General features: G+C 42.4%; 1 protein-coding gene and 1 long non-coding RNA gene across 2 annotated transcripts; one reads left to right on the top strand and one right to left on the bottom strand.

Annotated features, from left to right (window-relative positions):
• Positions 1–461: 461 nt before the first annotated feature.
• On the top strand, positions 462–7414 carry LOC120410089. Its single transcript, XR_005602037.1, has 3 exons — positions 462–590; positions 2271–2345; positions 7135–7414. It is a non-coding gene; the product is annotated as an uncharacterized LOC120410089 (long non-coding RNA).
• On the bottom strand, positions 5897–21311 carry DDX24 (DEAD-box helicase 24). The gene is made up of 9 exons (XM_039552926.1): positions 21155–21311; positions 20007–20743; positions 16658–17035; positions 14836–14989; positions 13954–14469; positions 11772–11847; positions 11010–11198; positions 8491–8620; positions 5897–7025 (listed from the first exon to the last, which is right to left on the bottom strand). The coding sequence occupies exons 2-9, from the start codon at positions 20734–20736 to the stop codon at positions 6802–6804; spliced, it is 2397 nt and encodes a 798-aa protein (XP_039408860.1). The 5' UTR covers positions 20737–20743; positions 21155–21311; the 3' UTR covers positions 5897–6801.
• Positions 21312–21538: the final 227 nt, after the last annotated feature.

The raw sequence follows: 21538 nt of genomic DNA, 5'->3' as shown, positions 1-21538 counted from the left end.
AATCTGTGATGGCAACACTTTTTCCAGCTCACTTTCACTTATCATTTGGTAAACATATACCACACGTCCTTATTCCAAACCGGTAGAACGAAGCGGGAGCGGGAGCCGGGCAGCAGCGGGAGCGGGAGCCGGGCGGCAGCGGGAGCGGGAGCCGGGCAGCAGCGGGAGCCGGGCAGCAGCGGGAGCGGGAGCCGGGCAGCAGCGGGAGCCGGGCGGCAGCGGGAGCGGGAGCCGGGCGGCAGCGGGAGCGGGAGCCGGGCGGCAGCGGGAGCCGGGCGGCAGCGGGAGCCGGGCGGCAGCGGGAGCGGGAGCCGGGCGGCAGCGGGAGCGGGAGCCGGGCAGCAGCGGGAGCGGGAGCCGGGCGGCAGCGGGAGCGGGAGCCGGGCGGCAGCGGGAGCCGGGCGGCAGCGGGAGCCGGGCGGCAGCGGCAGCGGGAGCCGGGCGGCAGCGGGAGCCGGGCAGCAGCGGGCCCCCAGCGCCGCCCCGCGGTCAGCGCCGAGCGGAGCCTTACCACAGCGCCTTACCGCGGCAGCGGAGAGCGGCAGAGCGGCACCCCCGGCTGCCCCCCAGCCCTGCATGGCCCGCACGAGGTAAAACTGATTTTGAAGCAACATGCTACACAAGCATTGTCCCCACAAGCGGCTCAGCACTATGATTGAAAAGAATTTAATTATCTTAAATGAGAATAATGTTATTTTAAAGAGATGCAGTGTTTTGAATCCAGCAACTTTACTGCCTGCTCCCTATGATGAGCCCTGTCATGATTGTGCTAGGGCCGTGTTTCACTCCAAATACACACAGAAAGATCTGCTGCATCAGCTTCTAGGGAACGCAAATCTAACCCTTATCACCAACAGATCTTATGCTATGCGAATGGAAAATGATGTGTGGGCTATGTAGTGGTGAGAAACCTAGAGGTACTTGAAGCAGAACCTCTGCAAGCCTTGATGAATTAACTGCGTTAGCAAGAGCAGCCTGGTGGGGGCATCAGCAGCATTTATTCTAAGTAAGTTTTTGGAGAGTGCCATGCAATGGGTATGCTATGGAAAGAATGAAGATTCCTTACCTCAGCAAGAAAGTATATTTCTAGTGGAACTGAAATCTGAATGCTGTTGGAAGCCATTCAGCTTCCAAGGGAAATTGCTGTAGTGCACTGTCCAGCTCAAATCAAAGGATCCAGCAAAAGCAGAACAAATAATGAATCGGCAGATAAAGCAACTAAAGCTGCTGTCCAGCAACCTATAATGAGTGTGCCACCATAATACTTCCTCTGCTGACAGCTGATTAGAGATCAGTAATGCAGCCCAAATATATGCAGAGGTTACTCAGGACGAATGGGTTTGATGGGAAAGTTGGGAGGCTGTGAAAGATGAAACTAGAATTTGGACTATTGGGTGATAACCTATTCTACTACCAAGAAAGTATTTAATTACTTTGGCTAGGTGGTTTCATGATAAAATACATGGAGAGATGATAGCAATTGTTAACCAGATTGAAAAAATGTGGGCAGTCCCCAGAATGTATATGACAGTTAAAAGGATTTTGAGTTCTTGTCCCACTTGTTGGAAGTTTTCCAACGCAAAACACAAATGAGAGGTTGAAGGATGATCATAATCATTTTCCCCATTTTCAAAGACTGCAAAGTGGTTGTGCTGACATGCCTCTTATGAGCACTGGCAATCATGGATCAGCTCTCAGAATGGACAGAAGCTTTTCCCACCAGGAAAACTGTTACTTGGGAGTGGTTAAAGCATCTTTAACAGATATGGAATACCTGAAAACATAGAACCTGCCAGAGGTTCTCACTTTCCTGCAGGAATGCTAAACAACATGTATAAAAGTTTAGGAGCACAGTAACAACTACACATTCAGTATCATTCACAGTCCTCAGGAGAGGGGGAAAGAATGAATTTCAAAAATAAAATTGCTTGAATTTATAGGCAGGTAGGGTTGAAATGGCCCTTAGGAATAGACCTATGTGATATTAGAAATACTTTGTGCCACCAGCAGAAGTAGTGTTTGGCAGGCATTTAGCTGTATCTGCCTCCTTGGTCCCTGCTATAACCAGCCTCTAAGATGGAGAGGAATGGGTTACCAAATTTATACCAGGGACACAAAAACATCTACAAGAAAAAAAGGCACAAGACAGATGGTTTCAACCACTTCTATTGTTGGATTGTCTTCTACACCTTAAGATATTAGAATGGTTACTGCAGTTCAGGTATTAAACTCTCCCTTGTATAGATGTTTTGGTTCCTTTTGTTTTCTAGAATGCAAGGACAAAGGAGACAATTCCAAGGGAATGAGGTAACTTAAGAAGGCCAGCCCAGCAACAGTGAAAACCAGTAAGAAATCAAGAGATGACTGACCAGAATTAAGTGATGAGGTGTGGATTGGGTGATGGGTGGTGTCAGTATCGCAGAGGGGAATGGTCTTGGGGAAGGGGTCGCTCTCTGGAGGCACACAGATGTAACCTGAGAACTAACAAAAGAGGAACTGGAAACCTTCACTTGGACTCGACAATCAGTGGGATCCTAGGGTTGGACCCTATTATGATGGCCAGTGTATGTAAATGCGTAACACTTGTCAGCTTATACTGCTATAGTTATTGCCACGAGGAAAGGAAAAGAAACTTTACTTCTAAAAAACCACCCACACTAGTGATTAGACTGATATAATTGCATCAATAATAAAAAAATCAGGCCTCTAATTAGCCCAGTGTTACTAAGCCCATGTGAACTTTGTAGAGCCTGTTCTGCTTTTCCAAGTCAGGTTTTGTGTTTATGTTCTGTAACTGCAGCTCTTACCTACAGAAATTTGGCAATTTGTACCATCTAAAGTTGGTTGCTCTGGAAACTGGCTACAATTTCTTCCAGTTTCACAGCAAGAGCTGCTGAACTCCAAGGCAAAAAGCATAGCAGCTCTATTCACTTGCTTCCCCAGGCCAATAAACTTGCCACAGGAGTGACAGATTATTTTCCTATTTCTTACTTACTCTGGGAGGCCAATCCCAGGAGACGCTTATGACTGACTTGAGAAAACACTGAAACCTTGAAATATCTTTCACAAAAAGAAGCTGAAACAGAAAATCTCTCACATGCCAGAACAGTATCAGACAACATCTGCCTAACTGTCAGAAGTGGACTATAGAGGGGATCTACAGAGGGTTACAGAACCAGGACCATTTTCTTAAAGAGAGCTCTTATGTCTTGTGCCTCCCTTCTACTTCCCAAACCTATGACCACTGACATCATCCTACTTTTCTGCAATGACTGTTGGGTATTACTTACAGATTGTTGCTTGCTGTATTATCAATCTGTTACTAGTCTTTCAATTCATGGCCTTCTGAGCGCCATCCTTCACCAAGCCATTCATCAAACAGTCTGGAATAGCTCAGGCACCCCAAACCACATCCTGCTAGCAGAGGACAAAGCAGGGGGAGTTTCAACTCCCAGGAAAGCACAGCTTTCTTACCAGATTTTCCTGCTTGTGTCAGGCTGTGTGAGGTGAGGCTGTCAAATTTGTCCGTTTCCCATCTCTTCTCCCCTCAGGGACACGACACAGACTAATTGCAGTGAGGTGTGGTACTGGCCCTCTCTCAGGAGGTGTGAATTACCTCCCCTGTGCCACATGGCCAGCCGTGTGCCTGGGCTGCTGGCATATGGTGAGGCACCACTCCAGCTTCTGCTCTGCTAACTTGTTGTTTTATTAACATACAGGGGAGGAGAGAAATAAAAGGCATGGGGAACGTCAGGAAACTCTCTTGTCTAATACGCGAGATCCTGTCCAAACTATCTCCTCAGCAGATGCCCTAAACCGCAGGGACTCTTCCTTCTCTTTATAGAGTATGACAGACCAGGAACTCTGTCGCAGGGATGAGGTCAACTGGCCCCATGCTTTCGGAAAATAAAAATGAAGGTTCAGAAGCTATTGTTTCAGTTTTCTGTTTCACAGTACTGGTTGCTCTATATCAGCTTGTACCCTACCCCCACTCTGCTGAAGTCATGCTTTTATTAATCTACTTGGAAGTTGCTTTGACAGCTTAAATAGACTTAGTGAGTCCCTTAATTAATGGGTATTTCAGCAGACATAAGCTGCCACAAAACACAAGATTACTTGTTTAAGGCCTCAGTGTAACTGCTGTGCCAGCAGAGCATTAGAGAAGACATTTTATACTACATATTTGATAAATACTAAGATTACACTGGGCATATAAGACTTGATGTAAAATTCTTCACGTCTAATTTGCACCAGTAGTACACGTGCAAATCAGAGCTAGAGAAAACATTCTGCCTTACCATTCTCTCTTTCTGCAGTAACTTCATTCACATAGGACTGGGGCAGCTAAATGGTAGTATCTTTCAGTTATTGGTTTAACAATTTTTTGAAATTAGCTAAAGCAAATATAAGGTTTTTCTTCTAGCTAGAAGACCCAGGGTATCCTAGTAAGATAATGACAAGGTAAAACAGGCAGCCACAAGAGAGCTTCCAGAGCTCTAGACAAGTATTCTTTTTAAGACACCATGATATTTTTAGGGTTCAAGCTCTGCTTGAGTTCCTGTGCAGGTGCAGCATCAGTAGATTTAAGCACTGAGAGCTCATGCAGAGCACATCAGAGGCTGCAGAAGAAAACTAGCCCCAGAGCCTGTCCCACAGGCAAATGAACCATTAAGCATTGGAACAGGCTCGCCAGGGAAGTGGTGGAATCACCATCCCTGGAGTGTTCAAAAAATGAGTGGATGTGGCACTTTGCTGTATGTTTTAGTGGGCATGGTGGAATAATTTTGTGACTCTATGAAGGCAGCAAGGAGGGCACAAGTGCCACGCTCCATCTTGGGGAGACTCAGCAAGACAGTGGGCTGGCAGTGTGAGAGCAGTGTTGTTAAACACAGGGAAACAGAAGCAGCTGAAAAACTTCATAGCAATGATGGAAATGAAGTAACAACACGCTGTTCCTCAATTCAGTTCTCCTCATCATCTCATGGAATGAGAAATTGCCGAAACTCCTACCTCATGCAGATTCAGGCAGGAAGATGCTGAGCTCTATTGCCAGGATCCAGCCTTGATTTTGCTAATGAAATGGAACAGAAATGCATCATAAGATGCAGAAAAGGCCTTCCTGGTCTTCAAACTCTTCAGGATGCAAAACCAATACAAGTTTCCTTTTCATAATGTAAGAGTCTGATTAAAATGGCACAGAAAAGAAATGAGGGCATGCTTACCTTTGTTCAGTTCCTTTTTTCAGCCTTCCTTACAATGAACCGTCATAAAATTGTTTTTATTTTTCAGATGTCACATTAACTCCAAAGATGTGTCTCCTCACGAGTAGGGAAACCATCTCTTCTCACCCAAAACTTCCCCCTCTGCTCCCAAGGGCATGAGACAAACAGTGCATTGCAAGGAAAGTCTCATACATAATTGATAAGCTCTGTATGCTTATGATTACAATTGTCACAGCTCTTCTTCAGTAATGCATGAAAACAAGAGAAAAGTCCTCCAGAGATGAGGGGCTTCAGCTATTTACACAGATGAAGGGATAAAGAGTTTGTTATTCTCACGTAACTAGCAAGTGGTTAGAGGGGGCACTCAACTCCACAGACAAATTTCCCTGAGTAGCTGAGTAAATTGGTGCTTCCTATCATGGCAGTGACCCTGGTTCATTCATTCCATACTGTATGAGACACAGAAACTAAGCCTCATCTAGAGCTGGCAGGTGAAGGTTACCTGTCCTCCCACCAAAACAGATTCCACTGTCTTATCTTTTGGGTGCTTTTCCCCTCTCCTTGCCTGCTATGTGCAAACAACATCAGCTATGAGGGACTTAGAAATCTCAAGTAACTGAAAACAGACACAGACTTTGGAGTTTATGGCAGATATAATTTAACAAAAATTCAAAATATATTTCTGACGTATTATTAAAAATAGTTTTAAAAAATATTTGCCCAGACCAGGTTAAAATTATTTAAAAGCATAATTATCATGGAGCAATCTTCAAAAGTGACATTTCAAAACATCATCTCTTCCATTACAGCAAAGATCATGGTTCTAACATGTTTTCAAATACAGGCTTAACTTCAAATATTAATTAAGAAAACACTGAGTAACACCACTTATTCCTCAGAAATCTACACATCTCCAAGGTCAGTCCTGGCCCATTGCCACCTTAACTTTTTTTTGCACATTCAAAATGTATTAACACAGGACTAAGGGAATTAAACCTGGCGGAGAACAGAACAGAGAAATGTTATCAGAGGAGAAAGAAAATCGGGACATTTCCATAACCAGAACTGTAGACTTACTGGTAACATTATCTGTATTTTCTGCCTTTCACACTGAGCTGGAGACAGCAAAAGCCAAACCTCCCACTACCACCAGCTCAGATTGTACTCGCACTGTATATAGCTGACCTTCCCCTGTCCTTCAAAGACATTAAAACTGAAATCAAGTTTTATCCTTAGAGTATGCCCACAGTGAATTCTACCCAGTAACTTTTACCCATCTCACAAAATGGAGTAATTACCAGAACGATGAGAAAACTAATTAACTTCTATTAATACAGAGACTTAAGAAAAAAGTAAGAACATAAAAAAAAACCAAGATCCAAGACAAGATTCAACAGTAACTAACCAGATGTTATCTGAGCCCTTTAAATCAACATTTTGTTTTGTGCCTGCACAACAAATACACAGGCAACACCTTATACAATCTGTCTTCTAGCTGGGTTCTTCCATAAGCACTGACAGCCTTGATGAGGATAGTCCTTGCTTCTGTCACACTGAATGATCTTGCTGTTATCTAATTTTATTTTATTGATTTCTTCTTCTTGGCTTGCTTTCTGGACACGGCACCTAGAGCTGAAATGCCCACTGATGTCTGAGGCAGGAGTAGTTTTCCAGACTGCGTTGGGTACTTGGTTTTCATAAGGACTTTAAACAGTGGCTGGGACAACATATGTTTCAGTTGTTTTTTCATCCCCTTCAGCATCTTTTGCTTCTGGCTTTCTTCTTGCTCGCTAGCTTTTCTTCCTTGGGGCAGAAATCAAAGATACAGAATGTTACAATAAAAGAAAAACTTGCATTGCAGGTCTTTGTAGTGATAGGGGCAGATGCTAACCCCAGCTTTCTCTCTAACAAGGTCACTCAACTCCCAGTCATCAGTGACACTTTCAGATCACCCAGGCTGTTCACAAGGTAACGAGATCGAGAAGAATCCTGACTACTGAGTAACCATAGTAAAGGCCTGAACTGAGGAAAAATGAAATCAAGGTTGCTGTAAGGTAAAATTGAAAGCACATTACTAAATCTTTTGTAACTGTGTAAGAGGCGCTTCACTTATGGGAGGAATGGCTGAGAGTTTAATTGGTCTCCAACAAGCTACACAAGAATTAGAGACTGAGTACACTTTAAAGCATAAATCTGGCAAGTTTCTGGGTGGCAATTATCAAGTGTTTCACTTGAGAGTCACAACTTACTTGGACTGGATGTGCTGTTTAGAAACTCATTCCAAAGCACAGCATACTCAGATTACGTCAAAACAAGAGAGCAGAGTGCTAATTATCTGAAAGCACCCCTGAACAATTTAGACAGAGATGGTTAGTGTTTGCTTGCAGAGTGATTGAGAAACAGCTAGTCCAGCCATGAATAAAGAAAGACATTAATCTAAACATGTTTCAAAATTAAGACATTGGCATATTTAGCAGCTAACAGGTTAGATGCAGACTAATCTGAAGTGACCCCTGCAGCAACCCTATTCAGCCCGCCTTCAAAGAACTGGTAGGAAATCATAATTTCAGCTCTCAAAATATGAACACAATGCGGCATTTAACAGTGCATCTAAGCTTTGCAAAACTTCATGGCATTGAACTAATAGCCACTTGCAGTTGTACAGCCCTACACATTCTCTCAGCCACAGCCTGCAAAATATTTTAAAAATGTAAGAAATTATTTACTTCTAACAAACCACCAAAAACCTCACCAACTTCAATATATGGTCATTTAGCCCACACAACTCAACCTACTTAAGGCTCACATAATATTTGGTGTTCCCTAGCACTTCCTGGGTGTTCCCACACAGAGCTGTCAGGCTCCTGTCCTGATGCCTGACTACAAGGGAGTGGGAGAGAGAAGCAGAAGTGTGGAAACAGCCTTCTCTATGACAAGAGGGGACAAGACTCAATCAGGACATACTGAGCTGCGTAGATTACTCTGAAATGCTTGCCAGAGCTCAACAGTTCTTGTCCTACAACATGTAGACTTGTCTGCGACTTGCCAGAACTGTCACACTTCACTCCCTCAGCTCCAGCACTCTCTGCTGCTCTCTCTGCATCATCCTGAAAACATCTCTAACACCATGTACCAACAACACTCCTTTCCTTCCCCCCCACTTCTGCCCTGCTGCTTTTGAAGCTTCTCCGCCATAGTGAGGCTTCTTCTGGACACCAGTGCTATGGGACCTACTGAGCATACCCATGGAAAAACATTTTCTACTTGCCCATCAACATGTCATCATCAAGATCAATCTCAAGAGCCTCTGCAGCTTGCTGGAGCCAGGAGTTGTGTTGCTTTGCCCGACTGTTGAAAAATTCTGCCTTCTCAATCTGCCTTGCCAAATTCATCCGTTCCTGCAACAAAAATACATTTAGACATTATGATCAGGTTTAAATGTGGGGTACTTTAGCAGAATAAGTGTTTGAGAGCATGCACTATAATGCAACTGGGGTGCAGAGACACTTTTGCTCCCCATCCATGTTCCAGGAGATGCCCCACCTAATAAACACATAATTATTCACTAGCGTTTTCCTTCTTTAGATCCATGATAGACTCTGACTTCTAAAACACCTCAACTACTAAACATACCTGAATGTTAACATTCTATGTGAATCATTATAAACACTTGAGAGATATCAAGAGCAAACCATGATTCAAATACCAATCACTTCCAAGTTACATATTTATATAGTACAGCTTGATCTCAGATTTATTAGTCTCAGCAGTTTAAGGGGCAGCCACTACTTTCATCCCACTCTGAAGAAAGTAAACTCCTGCAAGCCATATGGAAGGAATTGATGTTTTCAGGAATGCACCTGGATCTTGTTTAGGCACAGGACAGACTGTCCTGTCCTTCTTCCCAGCTGCACACAGGTGGAACAAAGATGTCCAGCAAACTTCACCTGACCTGCAGGCTTCCAGCTGGGCCAAACACATAACTAATTCACTGTGGAAAGAAAGTCTGCACTAACAGTAAATAGGAACCAACCAGAAGCAAGTTCTGCTCTTCGGAATGTGCCTGCAGTTGCATAAAACAAACTCTTGCACTAAGCGGAACAGGCTGGTGCTACACAGTAACAGCAGCAACCAGGACTGCCAGGATAATTACTACAGAGAGAAAGAGAAGAAATACCACTTGCAGTGGACTACTCACTCAGTCAGTTACTTCTTAGATCATCACAAGAAATTTCAAGTAAGTTTTTCCATCTCTGTAAAATTTAAGTCCTCTGTAAGTCTATCTTGGTTCAACAATTCTTTTCCTCTCAAGTGTGAAACCCCTTCAGACTTCCTGAACTTGAATGAAGGCATGCAAAAGGAGGGAAAGAGCATGCCAAAGGGACAGACATAAAGAACCAGCAGCACTATTAGTCCCAACTACAATGACTTTGTGATTAAACCCAGGACAAAGCATAAATAAGACCTGACTGTTCCAAGGGCTTATGAGGCTGGAGTCCTGCAACTACAGTTACAAAGATCTCTTCTGGGGAGAAGAGCACTATTACAGACAGGAGAGATCACTGTGAGATGGCGACAGGAAACAGAAAGTGTAGAAACAGTATTTATTTGCCCATTAATTGACAGAGCATGATAAGAGCCAAGAACTACTCATCAAGAAACACAGAAGGAACCTCTGAAGCAACACTCTCTGAAACAACAGATTTCTTTCAGTAACTAGAAACATTTAGTAGGTGGAAGGGGGCAGTGGGAGAGACAGGGGTGGAAATCAGGTTCTCTTCGTTACTACCAAGAGGAGAAAAGAATGAATCTGTGGAAACATTTATTTTATTTCCTTTCCTCTTTCAGACATCTGCATCTCCTGAAAGAAATACCCTATTTGCAGCAAGCCAGGGTTTTGAAGCTTGCTGTCATTATTCCCAAGGTGAGGATACTGCTGTTGTCACTGGGGTAGACCCTGGGCTCAGTCCAAGCCAGTTAGGTAAGCCTGAATCAGAACACCATGGGGAAGACACCTGCTACATTATCTGACTGCTTGCATTCTTCCCTGTTCTCAGTGACTGTGCAATATTCAGACATTTCAACCCCAGCTGGATTCCTTTAAAATCCAGTATTTAAATATGTCCCATTTGTACATGATTGACACCACCCAAACTCTTAAGAGAATGCTGAGACATGAAATAGTCTCTTACTCAAGAAGCAGAAAATCTGCAGTGACAAGATGCTTTCTAAAACACATTGCTTTGTAAATCCTAACCATTACCCATCTTGTGAGTTAGTGAATGAATCCTCCTTAAAATGGGCAATAACCTATAAAAGGGAAACACAGTTTGACAGGGTTCAGTGGCAGCTGTGGCCTCACAGTACAGGAACTTCTAGAAAAGCAGACAACTCACTACTTCACATGGGAAGAGGCAGGTGAAGACCACTGAACATCCCTGGACCTGCTACTGTTGTCTAGTCTGTTCTTAACATAAGAGCCTTTAAACAATGTACTTAGCAGAGCCACCCCAACTCCACAGCCACAAAACACATTCGCTTCCATATACTGCTGTTGGAAAAACAAGTGATATTTATGTTTGAACACCTTTCTTGTGCCAGTTATTGAGGAGAAATCATAGATATTGCTTAAAAAACCAGAAAGTGTTATTAACTTAATTTTCAAATCCAGGTCCTCAAGAGTAAATTTCATCTGAAACCTGGAAAGAACACCACAGGCAATATCGTATCAGTAATACAAGTAAGAAAGCAACTACTCAGGTTGCAAAAAGACTGTTGTTTCTTTACCTTGATAGAAGTCATGCACTTGGTATCAACTGGGAAAAATGGCAGCTCTTCACTCTTCTCCAATGTTTTATAGATTTTCCGAAAATTGATCAAGTCCTCAGGGCCAATCAGCAGCAGGCTGAGGCCTTCACTGGCAGCTCGGGCTGTTCGGCCACTTCTGTGCACGTACAGCTCAGAAGTACGAGGGACCTGCAAGGATTCAGAGAAGCCATGCAGCTGGCCATGGACAGCTACCAGCAGCCTGGCATGCTTTGGACAAGAGGCTGCATACACACAGTACATTGCATGTAACACTGATGAAAGTAATGTAAAAGATGATGTCCTGACACACTTTTTGTTCTCTGATCCAGCATTTTTCCTTGCGTAATCTTTTGTGAGTCTCTCCTAACTTCTGACCCTCTGTCATTTCACTTGCAAAGCAGGAAAATATTTTATGTGTCCTCAGAGAAGAGTTATATGGCTGAGTCATTTCACACCTTCGGATACCAAAGTTGAGCAAAAAACAAGGAAGATCATATCTATTATGTCATTTCTGATACATAATCACACATTCATAAAGTACTACCTACTGCAGTCAGTCACTGCAGAAATGAGATCTTTAAGTACAAAGCACCAAGGACAGTTAAATGATTTAATTTCTGTACTTGGGACTATACTATACACAGGACCAAGAATTACAGCTTTACAGTGTTCAGGATTTGTATCAGCAAAAACGTATGTCAAACCACAACAGTAAAAGGAAAAACATTAAAAATACTTAACCTGGTAGTGGATGACATGCTGGACATTAGGAATATCAAGACCACGAGCTGCAACATCTGTTGTCAGGAGGACACAGCTGAGAAGGTGACAAAATTTAATTAACATAAAATTGAAGAGTAAATCATGTACCAAGGAACATAAAATACAGCAACCTAGAATTCTACCATAGCAGTTTAAAGAACAGGTTTATACTGCATTATCTGTAGGACACATGCATTCTGTTTGTCCTTACAGAAACGATACCCAATTTAACTCAAGGGCACTCTTGAAACAATAATTCTTAGAAGTAAAATTAAAAAATGCAAATGTTGCCTTCAGCAGGTCTATTGTGTTTCCAGTAAATAAATACTACCTTGCTGGATTGTGTTTTCCTAACGTTTTCTTCTCAGTTCACAAAAATGCTAGAACAAATTGCTATTTAATGAGGAAGTGGGGGGTATGTGCCCCTGCATTACACTTTTCAGTGCACTGTCCAGGTTTTAAAGAATTTCTTTAGCTTGCTATGACCACACAATTAAAAACACAGTTGATCCTCCAGCAGTACAGACATGTTATTAGAAGTTTTACCAGTTGAGGAAAATCACATTTTTCACATTATCTATTTAAATAACAGTTTTTGGTGGTGAAATATCTTCTGCCAACTTGCACTCAAATAAGCTCTCAGTAAATTAAAAGCTAGAAATACAAGGGGTGAGTTCTGTTCTAACAATTACTATTTCTCCTTATCCTTAGACAAGATGAACTACTCAAAGAAGTTGTTCTTTTATATAAGCAGTCTCTACAGAGACAAAAGTCTCCCCAGGATATGGAACAGTTTGTTTCAAAAACATCTCCCAGCAACTGAAATTAGTTCCTTTTAGATAATGGAAATTCATTGAGATTTTATGGCATTTGACTGCATACTCTATTGCTACAAGGTGCAAAGCAGAAATAGCAAAAGAAAATTCTACAGCTTGCAACCTGCAGAAGGCTGTGAGAGATGGTCTCATAGATTTCTTTCTTGCCTTGAAAATCTGCAGTCTCTGAAAACACCTCACCTAACCTATGCAAATGCTATCAATACATTTGCCAAGGGATGCTGCAGCTCCATCACAGCAATTCAACCTCTGCTCTCCATGCCTGAATCTCCTAACAAGGTACAAATTCCCAGACAGCACACAGCAGTTCACAGCAGGACTAAATTGTGAGGCTTCTGGATCATGGAAGTACTGAGACCAAACACCTCCTCCCAAAGGCCACCCCAAAGACACCCCAAAACAATGTTTCCTAAAATGGCAGGACAGGTCTGCTTGGGTAAGCCCTGGCTGCCCACCACTGCTGAAAAGCATAATTGCCCTTTCTTTTGCATTGCTCAAAGATACTTTGACCCTTGGGATGCTAATTTATGTAACTAAACCTGCAAATGAGTAATGAGTGGTTAGTTTTCTGATGGTTTAGGGAGATTCAATAACTTACAGAGGATCAAATGAGCTGCAGAGCCAGGACATGGGCAGAGGTGTGCAGGAGAGTTCTAAAAACATGTCTGAAAACAGGGCAAGTGACAGCTCTTTCAGCAGCAACGAGCTGCTGGACCACAGGATATTTCAGGCTCCAGTGGACCTCAGGAGGTCTCTAATAAAACCTCCTCTTCAAAGCAGGATGAGCTGCAAGACTGGACCAGGTTGCTCAGGGCTTTTATCCAACTGAGCCTCAAAAAACTCCAAGACAAGCAGCCTATTCCCATGCTCAACTGTCCTAACAGATGAAAAGCCCTTTCTCACATCCAGCCTGATCTTATTTCAACTTGTACCCATTGCCCCTCATTCTCCCATCAAGCACCACTCTGAAAAGCTTGGCACCATCTTCTTGATAACCCTCTTTTATGGTGTCAGAGGGCTGCCATTAGGTCCCCACAAAATACTTTTCCCAGGTAATACAAACAGCCAGTGCCTTCAGCCTCTCCTCTTGCAGAGTCAGTGCTTCTTGAACATCTGGGTGGCCTTCCACTGAACTTGTTCCAGTTCATCACCTCAACTGTGAAACCTCATCCTTAATCGTTAATATCCTGGGCTCATCAACAGGGGACTCACATCCTCAGCTAACTTCCCCAACCTGCTCCTACTCTAACAGAGTTGTTTCCCCTCCCCACCACCCTTTATGCAATTTCTTTTTTTCTCTACTAGGAAGTTGAAAATCAACTCACCTCTCTCGCTCAGCAAACCTTTCCAGGTTTTTCAGCCTTTGCTTTTGGTGCATGTTGGCGTGCAAAGGAAGAGGATCACAATTTAAGATTGTGAGGAGAGAACTGAGGCGTTTTACACAGTCTATGCTGTTTGCAAAGACCATGGTTCTTCCTGGATACTGGAGAAGAAAGTAATAGAGATAATAGTCCTTCTCATTTGTGTTACAGTGGATTCTGGTTTCTGTCAGAGTCTCAACAGTAGCCTCTTTCCTTGTTAAGTCTATTACTTTGGGTTTGCCCCTTATTCCTACTTTTTCCATTAACAATTCTAGTTTGGTCTTCTTGTCCATCTTTTTAGCATTCTTTTTTTGTAAAACTCTTGTGGGAGTCTGATGGACTAAAGTCAAAGTGGCAGAAAAAACAAAAGTCTGCCGTCGAGGGTTATACTGTGAATCATTTAAGATTTCCAGCAACTGAGACAGCTCTAAGAAGTGACCTTTCTCAACCATTCGGTCTGCTTCATCAATCACAAGGCACCTGTCAAGTAGAAAACACACAGTAAAAATACACTTGTGTAGCTAAATACAAACCTGATACATTTAAAAACAACTTTTCCTGCTAAACACATAAAGGATGTTATGCATACAAAACTGAAAAGAACACCAGGTATGCTGGAGCAGCTACAGCAGCCTTCTGCACTTCCTTTTGAAAAATCAGTTCTTTACTATTGTTTTTAACTGACATCTTCCTCCATCAAAATAACCAATGTGCATTTCAATAAAACACTGACACGGAAACAGGTGATTTTATGTAGTCTAAATTATTTAACCTGTTAGTAAACCTAATCAGTATGCAGGGCTGCCCAGTTCAGTATCCAGCAGTTATCTGGAAAGACACTTTTACCTGAGCTGACGAAGATTTGAAAGATGTGGGTGTCTCTCTTTAACTAACTCCCACAGACGGCCTGGGGTTGCAATTACAATTTCTGGCTTTCGATTCAGTACACGTTCTTGCTTCTGTGCAGCCATGCCTCCTACTAGAATTGCAGTCTTAATGCCTAGAACATATAAATAACAGATTTTATTTCACTAATTTACCAGTGAATGTTGTTATATAGATCTACTTCATGAAGTGTTTTAAACACTCTACACTGCAACTTTCAACAAGCATTTTGGCCAGGAAACTTCAGGGGTTTTATGTAACACTGAGCATACAACAATGCACTCAATTTTACAAAAAATTCCTCATTATAGTTACATGCCATGAATTAGTACACGTCTTTCAACAGCATGAAGAATCACATCCACAGCTGTTAGATTTGTTTACACACGTTTCAGAGTCTCATGTTTTCTCGATTGTATTTGCATGAACAAGCACATTCCTGTTAAGAATAACCAGAAGATCCCTTCAAGAGTAAGACTGAGAAATGCTTGTCTTACTAAATAACTGCTCGTTTGTTATGGAATAATCAATCCTACCAAGTATGCCTCCACACGATTAACGATTCTTGCACAGCAGCACAGACCTCATTAGCTTTAAGTAGTCTGCTGAAGTACTAAAAGGAGTTTATCTTTGGAAGCAGACTCCACACACAGCTTATTTCACCCTACTTCTTCAAACAATACATTGGCCCATGGTAAATTCCATGTTACTCTGCAAGACCCTTCCAGTATCCAAGCTCCCACTGATCTCTCTTCTGGACTACTTGTGGAACACCATGCTTCCAGGTGCAGATTTTTTTCCCAAAGTGAGTTGAAGGCAATAAAGAAAGTCCACATCAAAACATTTCCTCTCCTGCTGCAGCAACTGTATTATCACTTGGACAGCAGATTTTTACACATAAATAGCACTGCTCCTATCAGAACTGTATGACATAAATTGATTATTTCAGCCCAGCAGTTAAAATAAGCCTTGTAATCAGATGCAGACTGATGAGCACAGCAGGACATACAGACACCAAAGGAAGATGGGCTTAAAAGTAGTGCATTGCACTATATATCCTCTTTAATAAATAAACAATTCCTGGTACTGGAGAAGTGGAAAGGATTGGGAAAAACTTGTAATCTTTAACAGTTTCACGTCCTCACTCATTTACTTAACAGACATACTGACTTCTGGTTGGGAAAGGAAAGGAAGAGGGGGGAATTGCTTTTGTCAGGCACGTTAACATTGTCAGGTCAGTAACACTTCTGTGGCTTGACTGATGCAGGAGGTAAGTCAGACAATACAGCAATACAATATGGCCATATTTATGGTCATAACTTCTTTTTCTTTTTTAATAGATGGAACAAAGTTATACATATACAGTATATACAAAGATTGATATACCTGTCAAAAATGAAATTATTATACGTATAATCAAAATTTTATATATAATGAAATTATTAATTATATATAGCCTACGTTACCCAAACCTAGAATAAAGTTAACTGTGGCCAGGTATGTAGTACTGATTCTGTGTTATGAGAGCATGAATCAACACCTATTCGAAGGAAGACACATTTTAAAGTAAAATAGCTCACATTAACTGATTACTTCCACATGCATCTCATTGAAGAATCTTCAAGCATTTCTCCCACATCAATGACTACAAACTCTAACCCTTCAGAAGCTACACCAATTTTATGATTTTATGGAAGAAAGTGTGGCACACATGCTGGTTCAACACCAATGCCAAGATCCAAACACAGTATAATCTGAGACATGGCCTGTGGGATCTACGTACCTGTAAACTTTGCAACTGCATCAATGTGGTGCTTTACTTGTACAGCTAATTCTCTTGTAGGAGTAAGGACCAGTCCTAAAAGAGGTCTCTTTTTATGGGAGTCAACAGTATGTGTCTTGTCATCGGAATCAAATTCAACATTTTCCAGCACCTTCACACAGCCTGTTGTGAAAGATGCATCATCTTCATCTCCGCTATCTTCAACCTGCTGATGGGTTACTTTTTCTGCTTCATCCTCATTTTCCCATCTTGTTTCATCATGATGCTGATGGGACTCTTTAGAAACACTGTCATTTCTGGTTGTTGAGTTATTTGATTTTTGCCACTGCAGCACAGAGTGAATCATTGGAATTGCAAATGCAAGCGTTTTGCCACTTCCTAAAAAAACAAACAAGAATAATAACACAGACTGACAAGTCATTTATTTGAAAAGATGAGAAAAGCAACAGCCAATCACACACTGTTCTCAAAGCATACCATTGTAACAGATGCAAACCCACGATCTTTAGAAGACCAGAAACTTGCAGCAATAGCATCTTTTCTCCCATTTCCCTTATATATCTCTTTGACATGACCAATAGCATATTTCCTGGGGAACAGGTATTTTTCCAATCTCTAGCAGGTCAGGCAGATTTATTTCTTCTGAAAGTGTTTTTAAAAAGCTGCAGTTGCAGTCAAGATATTTTTAAGGAACTTCATGCTCATAATGAGAATACCATGCCCTAATTGAAAGTTCTAATCAGTGTTCTCCAAATAAAGGAGTAGCAAATGAGGCCAAGGACAAACTGGAATGCACTTGAAGGATTAGCTTCCATCTTCAATTTGTAGTCCTGTATTTACGACCTTCTAAGAAACTGTATTTTGAAATACTCCACTGTCTAATTTCCTGATCTAGCACTGGGTCCTATTTTTATAATCAGAACACATACATTTAATTTAAAAGAAAGAATCCACTTTGGTGAGACGAGGCTTGTCAAAAGAAAGTTTAATTGCAAGACTTCACTGTACCAACTGCAAGTTACATCCCTGCCACATATTCCCTTCTGAACTATCTGTCAGAAATAAAGACATTAGGAAAAGCCCAGCAGCACATCCACCCCAGACAATTAAGCTTCTCAGATGTAGCAGTTCACTAATCATGAAAGCAGCATCTGGAGTACAAGACACTATTACACCATTCCTGTAACAGGCCACTGCTAGAAAGCAGTCCTTTGGAAATCTAATCTCAATTCCTGTCCATATCACAAAGCTGTAAAGGTTTGCCAAATTTGGCAACACAGAATCTTGCCTATTTAGGGAAGAACCTTAATATGAGATAATAAACAGCTAAGCCCAGTGTCATCATCACGACCAGTGCTGCTGCAAAGTCTCATATCCACTTCTCCACCTTTCTGCATGTCTGTGAGGTCTTTTATGACTTCTGTCTGGACTTGAGGCAGAAAATGTTTATAACCTGTACTTAGAGCACTTATACAGTAAGATTCTGAATTACCAAAACATCTGTTTTTAAGGTGAACAACACTGCTGATCTTGAATTAAATGTAATTCAATTTCACTGGTGCAAATGTCAGTACTGGACCCAGACAGATTATGGCTGTGATAATCAGAACTATTCTGCAGGCATTGGATTCACCCAAAATTATCACCTCACAGGACATGTTATCTTTATAACACACAAACCACATACCATAGGCAGGCGTGCAAAACCAGAAGGAAAGTGTATCTTGGTACTACAGCTCAAGCCAATTCTTGCTCTTTTAAACTGTTTCAGATTGTATCATTTTACATAGATTTGGCTCCTTAACCAGAAACCTCACTAGTTCTACATAGTAATGAACAGAAAGGGTAAGACCCACTGCAAAAACAAGCCTTGACATTCCCCGCATCTCCACCTGGATCTGCTGCCATTATCAAAATCTTGCCACTCTTCCCAATGCTGCTACCAAAAAAGGAAGATTAATAGTTCTTTAACTTCATACATTCCTCCCTCAGGCCCAATGCTAAGGGGTGCTATAGGATGCAGAAAAAAGGACTAGAGAGTTTCACCCTCTCTCAGCTGCAGCACCTCTTAACAGGCAGTTGTTTACATCTCCCAAGTTTCTACAGAAACACCAACGATCCATTGGACTGTCTACAGAGAATCTGGATTGCTCTCATGAAAGAATAAATGAGCAAAACACAGTCCTACTACCTCAGGGTTATACAAAATTATAAAGCAACCACACAGCCTGCCACCAACCATGCTTTCCATTCTGCAGTTAGAAAGCAATTTGCTTACCAGCACTGCCAAAATGGCACTTTTTTGCAGTACAAAAGCACCATTTAAATTTTCAGTCCCATTTTCAAAAACACTCCCTGCGGGGCTTTCTAATCTTATTAAAGCTAATAGCATCAACGTAGCTTCTAATTAAAATAAAAATGCAAATGACTGCGTATCGTATTAGTTACTATACCTTCCTGCTTGAGAGCAGTAAATGACTTCACAGAGAAGCAGTGAGATAAAGCAACTGGAACAGATGAAAACAATGTAAAGGAAGCCTTTAAATCAAGGCAGCTTCCAATTGTGCTTCCTATCTCTAGGTGTTTTATGGAAAAAACATTGCAGTGCTAAAGACAAAACTTCAAAGGCAGGAACCGCAAACAAAGTTTGAGGGAGCATAATGTTCTGAGACTTCCTCGCATTAAGTAAACAAGGAGCTATAACAAATTTCATGAAGGCTAGTAATGCTCAAACCATGAGCTGAGCGCAAAATGGAAGTGACTCTACCTCTCAATCATCGATATAATACTCAGTTCAAGCACAAGCAGGGAGAAGGGCTGGTGACAATGTACAGGCAAAGCCAGGGGACAGAGCACAGGGTGGACACATTTTGCTGTATGACCTGGGTCATATTCACACTTAACACTGTGCCCAGTGTTTATTCACTGCTCCACACTAGTATGAATTATCTCCACAGGAACCTGGTTCTCTGCTTTGCCTTGCCAGGAGCACAGGTTTGGCTGCTGCAGAAATGAGCCTGTTTGTTTCATTAATTCTGCCTTTTGCAGAGCATCACTTTCCATTCCCAAAACAGGAAGCACTTCGAGAAACAGGAAAAGAGACTTCTGCCAAAAGCATAAAGACTCATTGAGACTTCAAAGCTTTGCATGCTTTGTAAAGATGGGACGTTCCCATGTTTGTAAGTTACAAAGTTCTAACGCTTTACTAATATGTTGGATACCCAAAAGACAAAAGCTCTTCTCTTATAATACATAAAAGCTGCTTCTTCTACACATAAAAACTGGGCTACATTTAAAGAAGAGAAACGGGATGCTGCCAGCATACACAATAATTTTAACAGATTTGTACCTGTTTCTGCAGCACCAAGAACATCCATATTATCCCGAATGGCAGAAGGCAAGGCTAAGGCTTGAATAGGAGTTGGAGCACTAAACCCCAGGTAGCTCAAGGCCTGCAGCACTGGCTCAGGTACAAACAGGTCTTTCCATGCAGACACATCAGCTTTTTGATCAGTTGAGGCAGATAAAACTTCTGTTGTCCAATTTTTGACTTTTTTAGAACCAGATACTGATGGAAAGGCTTCCTGTGCTTGAGAAGCCTTGTTTTTAGACACCTTCTTTTTCTTTTTCTTTGGAGTGTCTTTCCTGCTTGACATGCTCTCAGTCACATGTCTGTGGTCTTCCCGATTTGCTTCTTCAATTATTTCATTACACTTTGTCTCTTTATCAACCAGCACATCAATTTCTACTGCATTAGGAGTATTGCCTTTATCTGTTTGGCTTCTCAAATCTTTGTTTTTCTTTTTCTTTTTTGGAGGGATGACAGGTTCTTCCACCTCCTCATTGCCTTCTTCTGAAGCACTCTCAGCCCTTCTCTTCTTCTCTTTTACTTTCCCCACTTTGGAAGAACTTACTAGCTTGTACTCTGTAAGTTCCTCCAAGCACACTATATCTCGAAACTCCTCCTCAGCAAATAGATTGGGGTCGATCTGCACGGTTTTCCATTCTCCTACAACTTCAATGCCTTTTTGTTTCAATTTAAAGGAAGACCTAAATCTCCCTCCTTTTCTGACCTTCATTTTTTACCTAAAAAAGAAACCGAAGGAAAAAAGAAAAGAAGGGCTTCAGATCCAAAAAATGAAGACTATCTTGATATTCAAGCAAACGGGAATCTATGGAATAATTATTTTACTTACTTCTAAAATATGCCAATAGCATAACTTAAATATAGCTTTAGGCTAATATAAATACAGCTAAAATATAACTTAATAAACTATAGTATAACTAAATACATCAGGCAGGCAAGCCTACTGCGTCCCTCCTGTAACACCTCCGGAGATATAACTAGAAGCGCTGGATAAATTGCCGCAGGCCGCGCAGCGCTCCCACCCCTGCCCACCCCGGGAACCACCCGCCGGAGCCGCGGCAGGGCCCGGCACGGCCTCCGCAGCCACACGCGGGATCTCCGGGCACCTACTCCCCCGGCCCAGCGCTTACCGCGCTCCGGAGCCCCGGGACAGAGGAGACCGCAGAGGGACAGAGGGGACTGGAGCGGGACAGAGGGGACTGGAGCGGGACCGCAGGCTCTGCCCAGGCCCGGCCGCTGCCGCTACCGCCCGCCGCGTGCGCTGCCGGGCGCCGCCATTGCCGCGTGACGTCACGCCGCCGCCGCATGACGTCACTCCGCGGCGCCGGGCGGCCGCGGGCCGGGTGTGCGTCCCCGCGCGCCTCGTGTCCTGTGAGGAGGCAGCGAAAGGCCTCTGGAATCCCAACCCCGAAACTGGCAGCTGCGGTTGGGTACCACCGGCACTGCTCATTCAGTGAAAAAGATTTGTTATTCACGCCTGCTTGTGTGTTCGTGTGGTCCTATTTTAAAGACTA

This window comes from Corvus cornix, chromosome 5 (genome assembly GCF_000738735.6).
Source record: "Corvus cornix cornix isolate S_Up_H32 chromosome 5, ASM73873v5, whole genome shotgun sequence".
In the NCBI taxonomy this organism is placed as follows: Eukaryota; Metazoa; Chordata; class Aves; order Passeriformes; family Corvidae; genus Corvus; species Corvus cornix.
Note: the sequence above shows the minus strand (reverse complement) of the source record. Positions and strands in the feature narration are given on the sequence as shown.

Coding starts and splice junctions, on each gene's coding strand:
- DDX24 (XM_039552926.1), bottom strand. CDS start 20,736: ATGAAGGTCAGAAAAGGAGGGAGATTTAGGTCTTCCTTTAAATTGAAA. Junction 17,036..20,006: donor TCTTGGTGCTGCAGAAACAG/GTACAAATCTGT, acceptor TTGTTTTTTTAG/GAAGTGGCAAAACGCTTGCA. Junction 14,470..14,835: donor TCAAATCTTCGTCAGCTCAG/GTAAAAGTGTCT, acceptor TCTACTTGACAG/GTGCCTTGTGATTGATGAAG.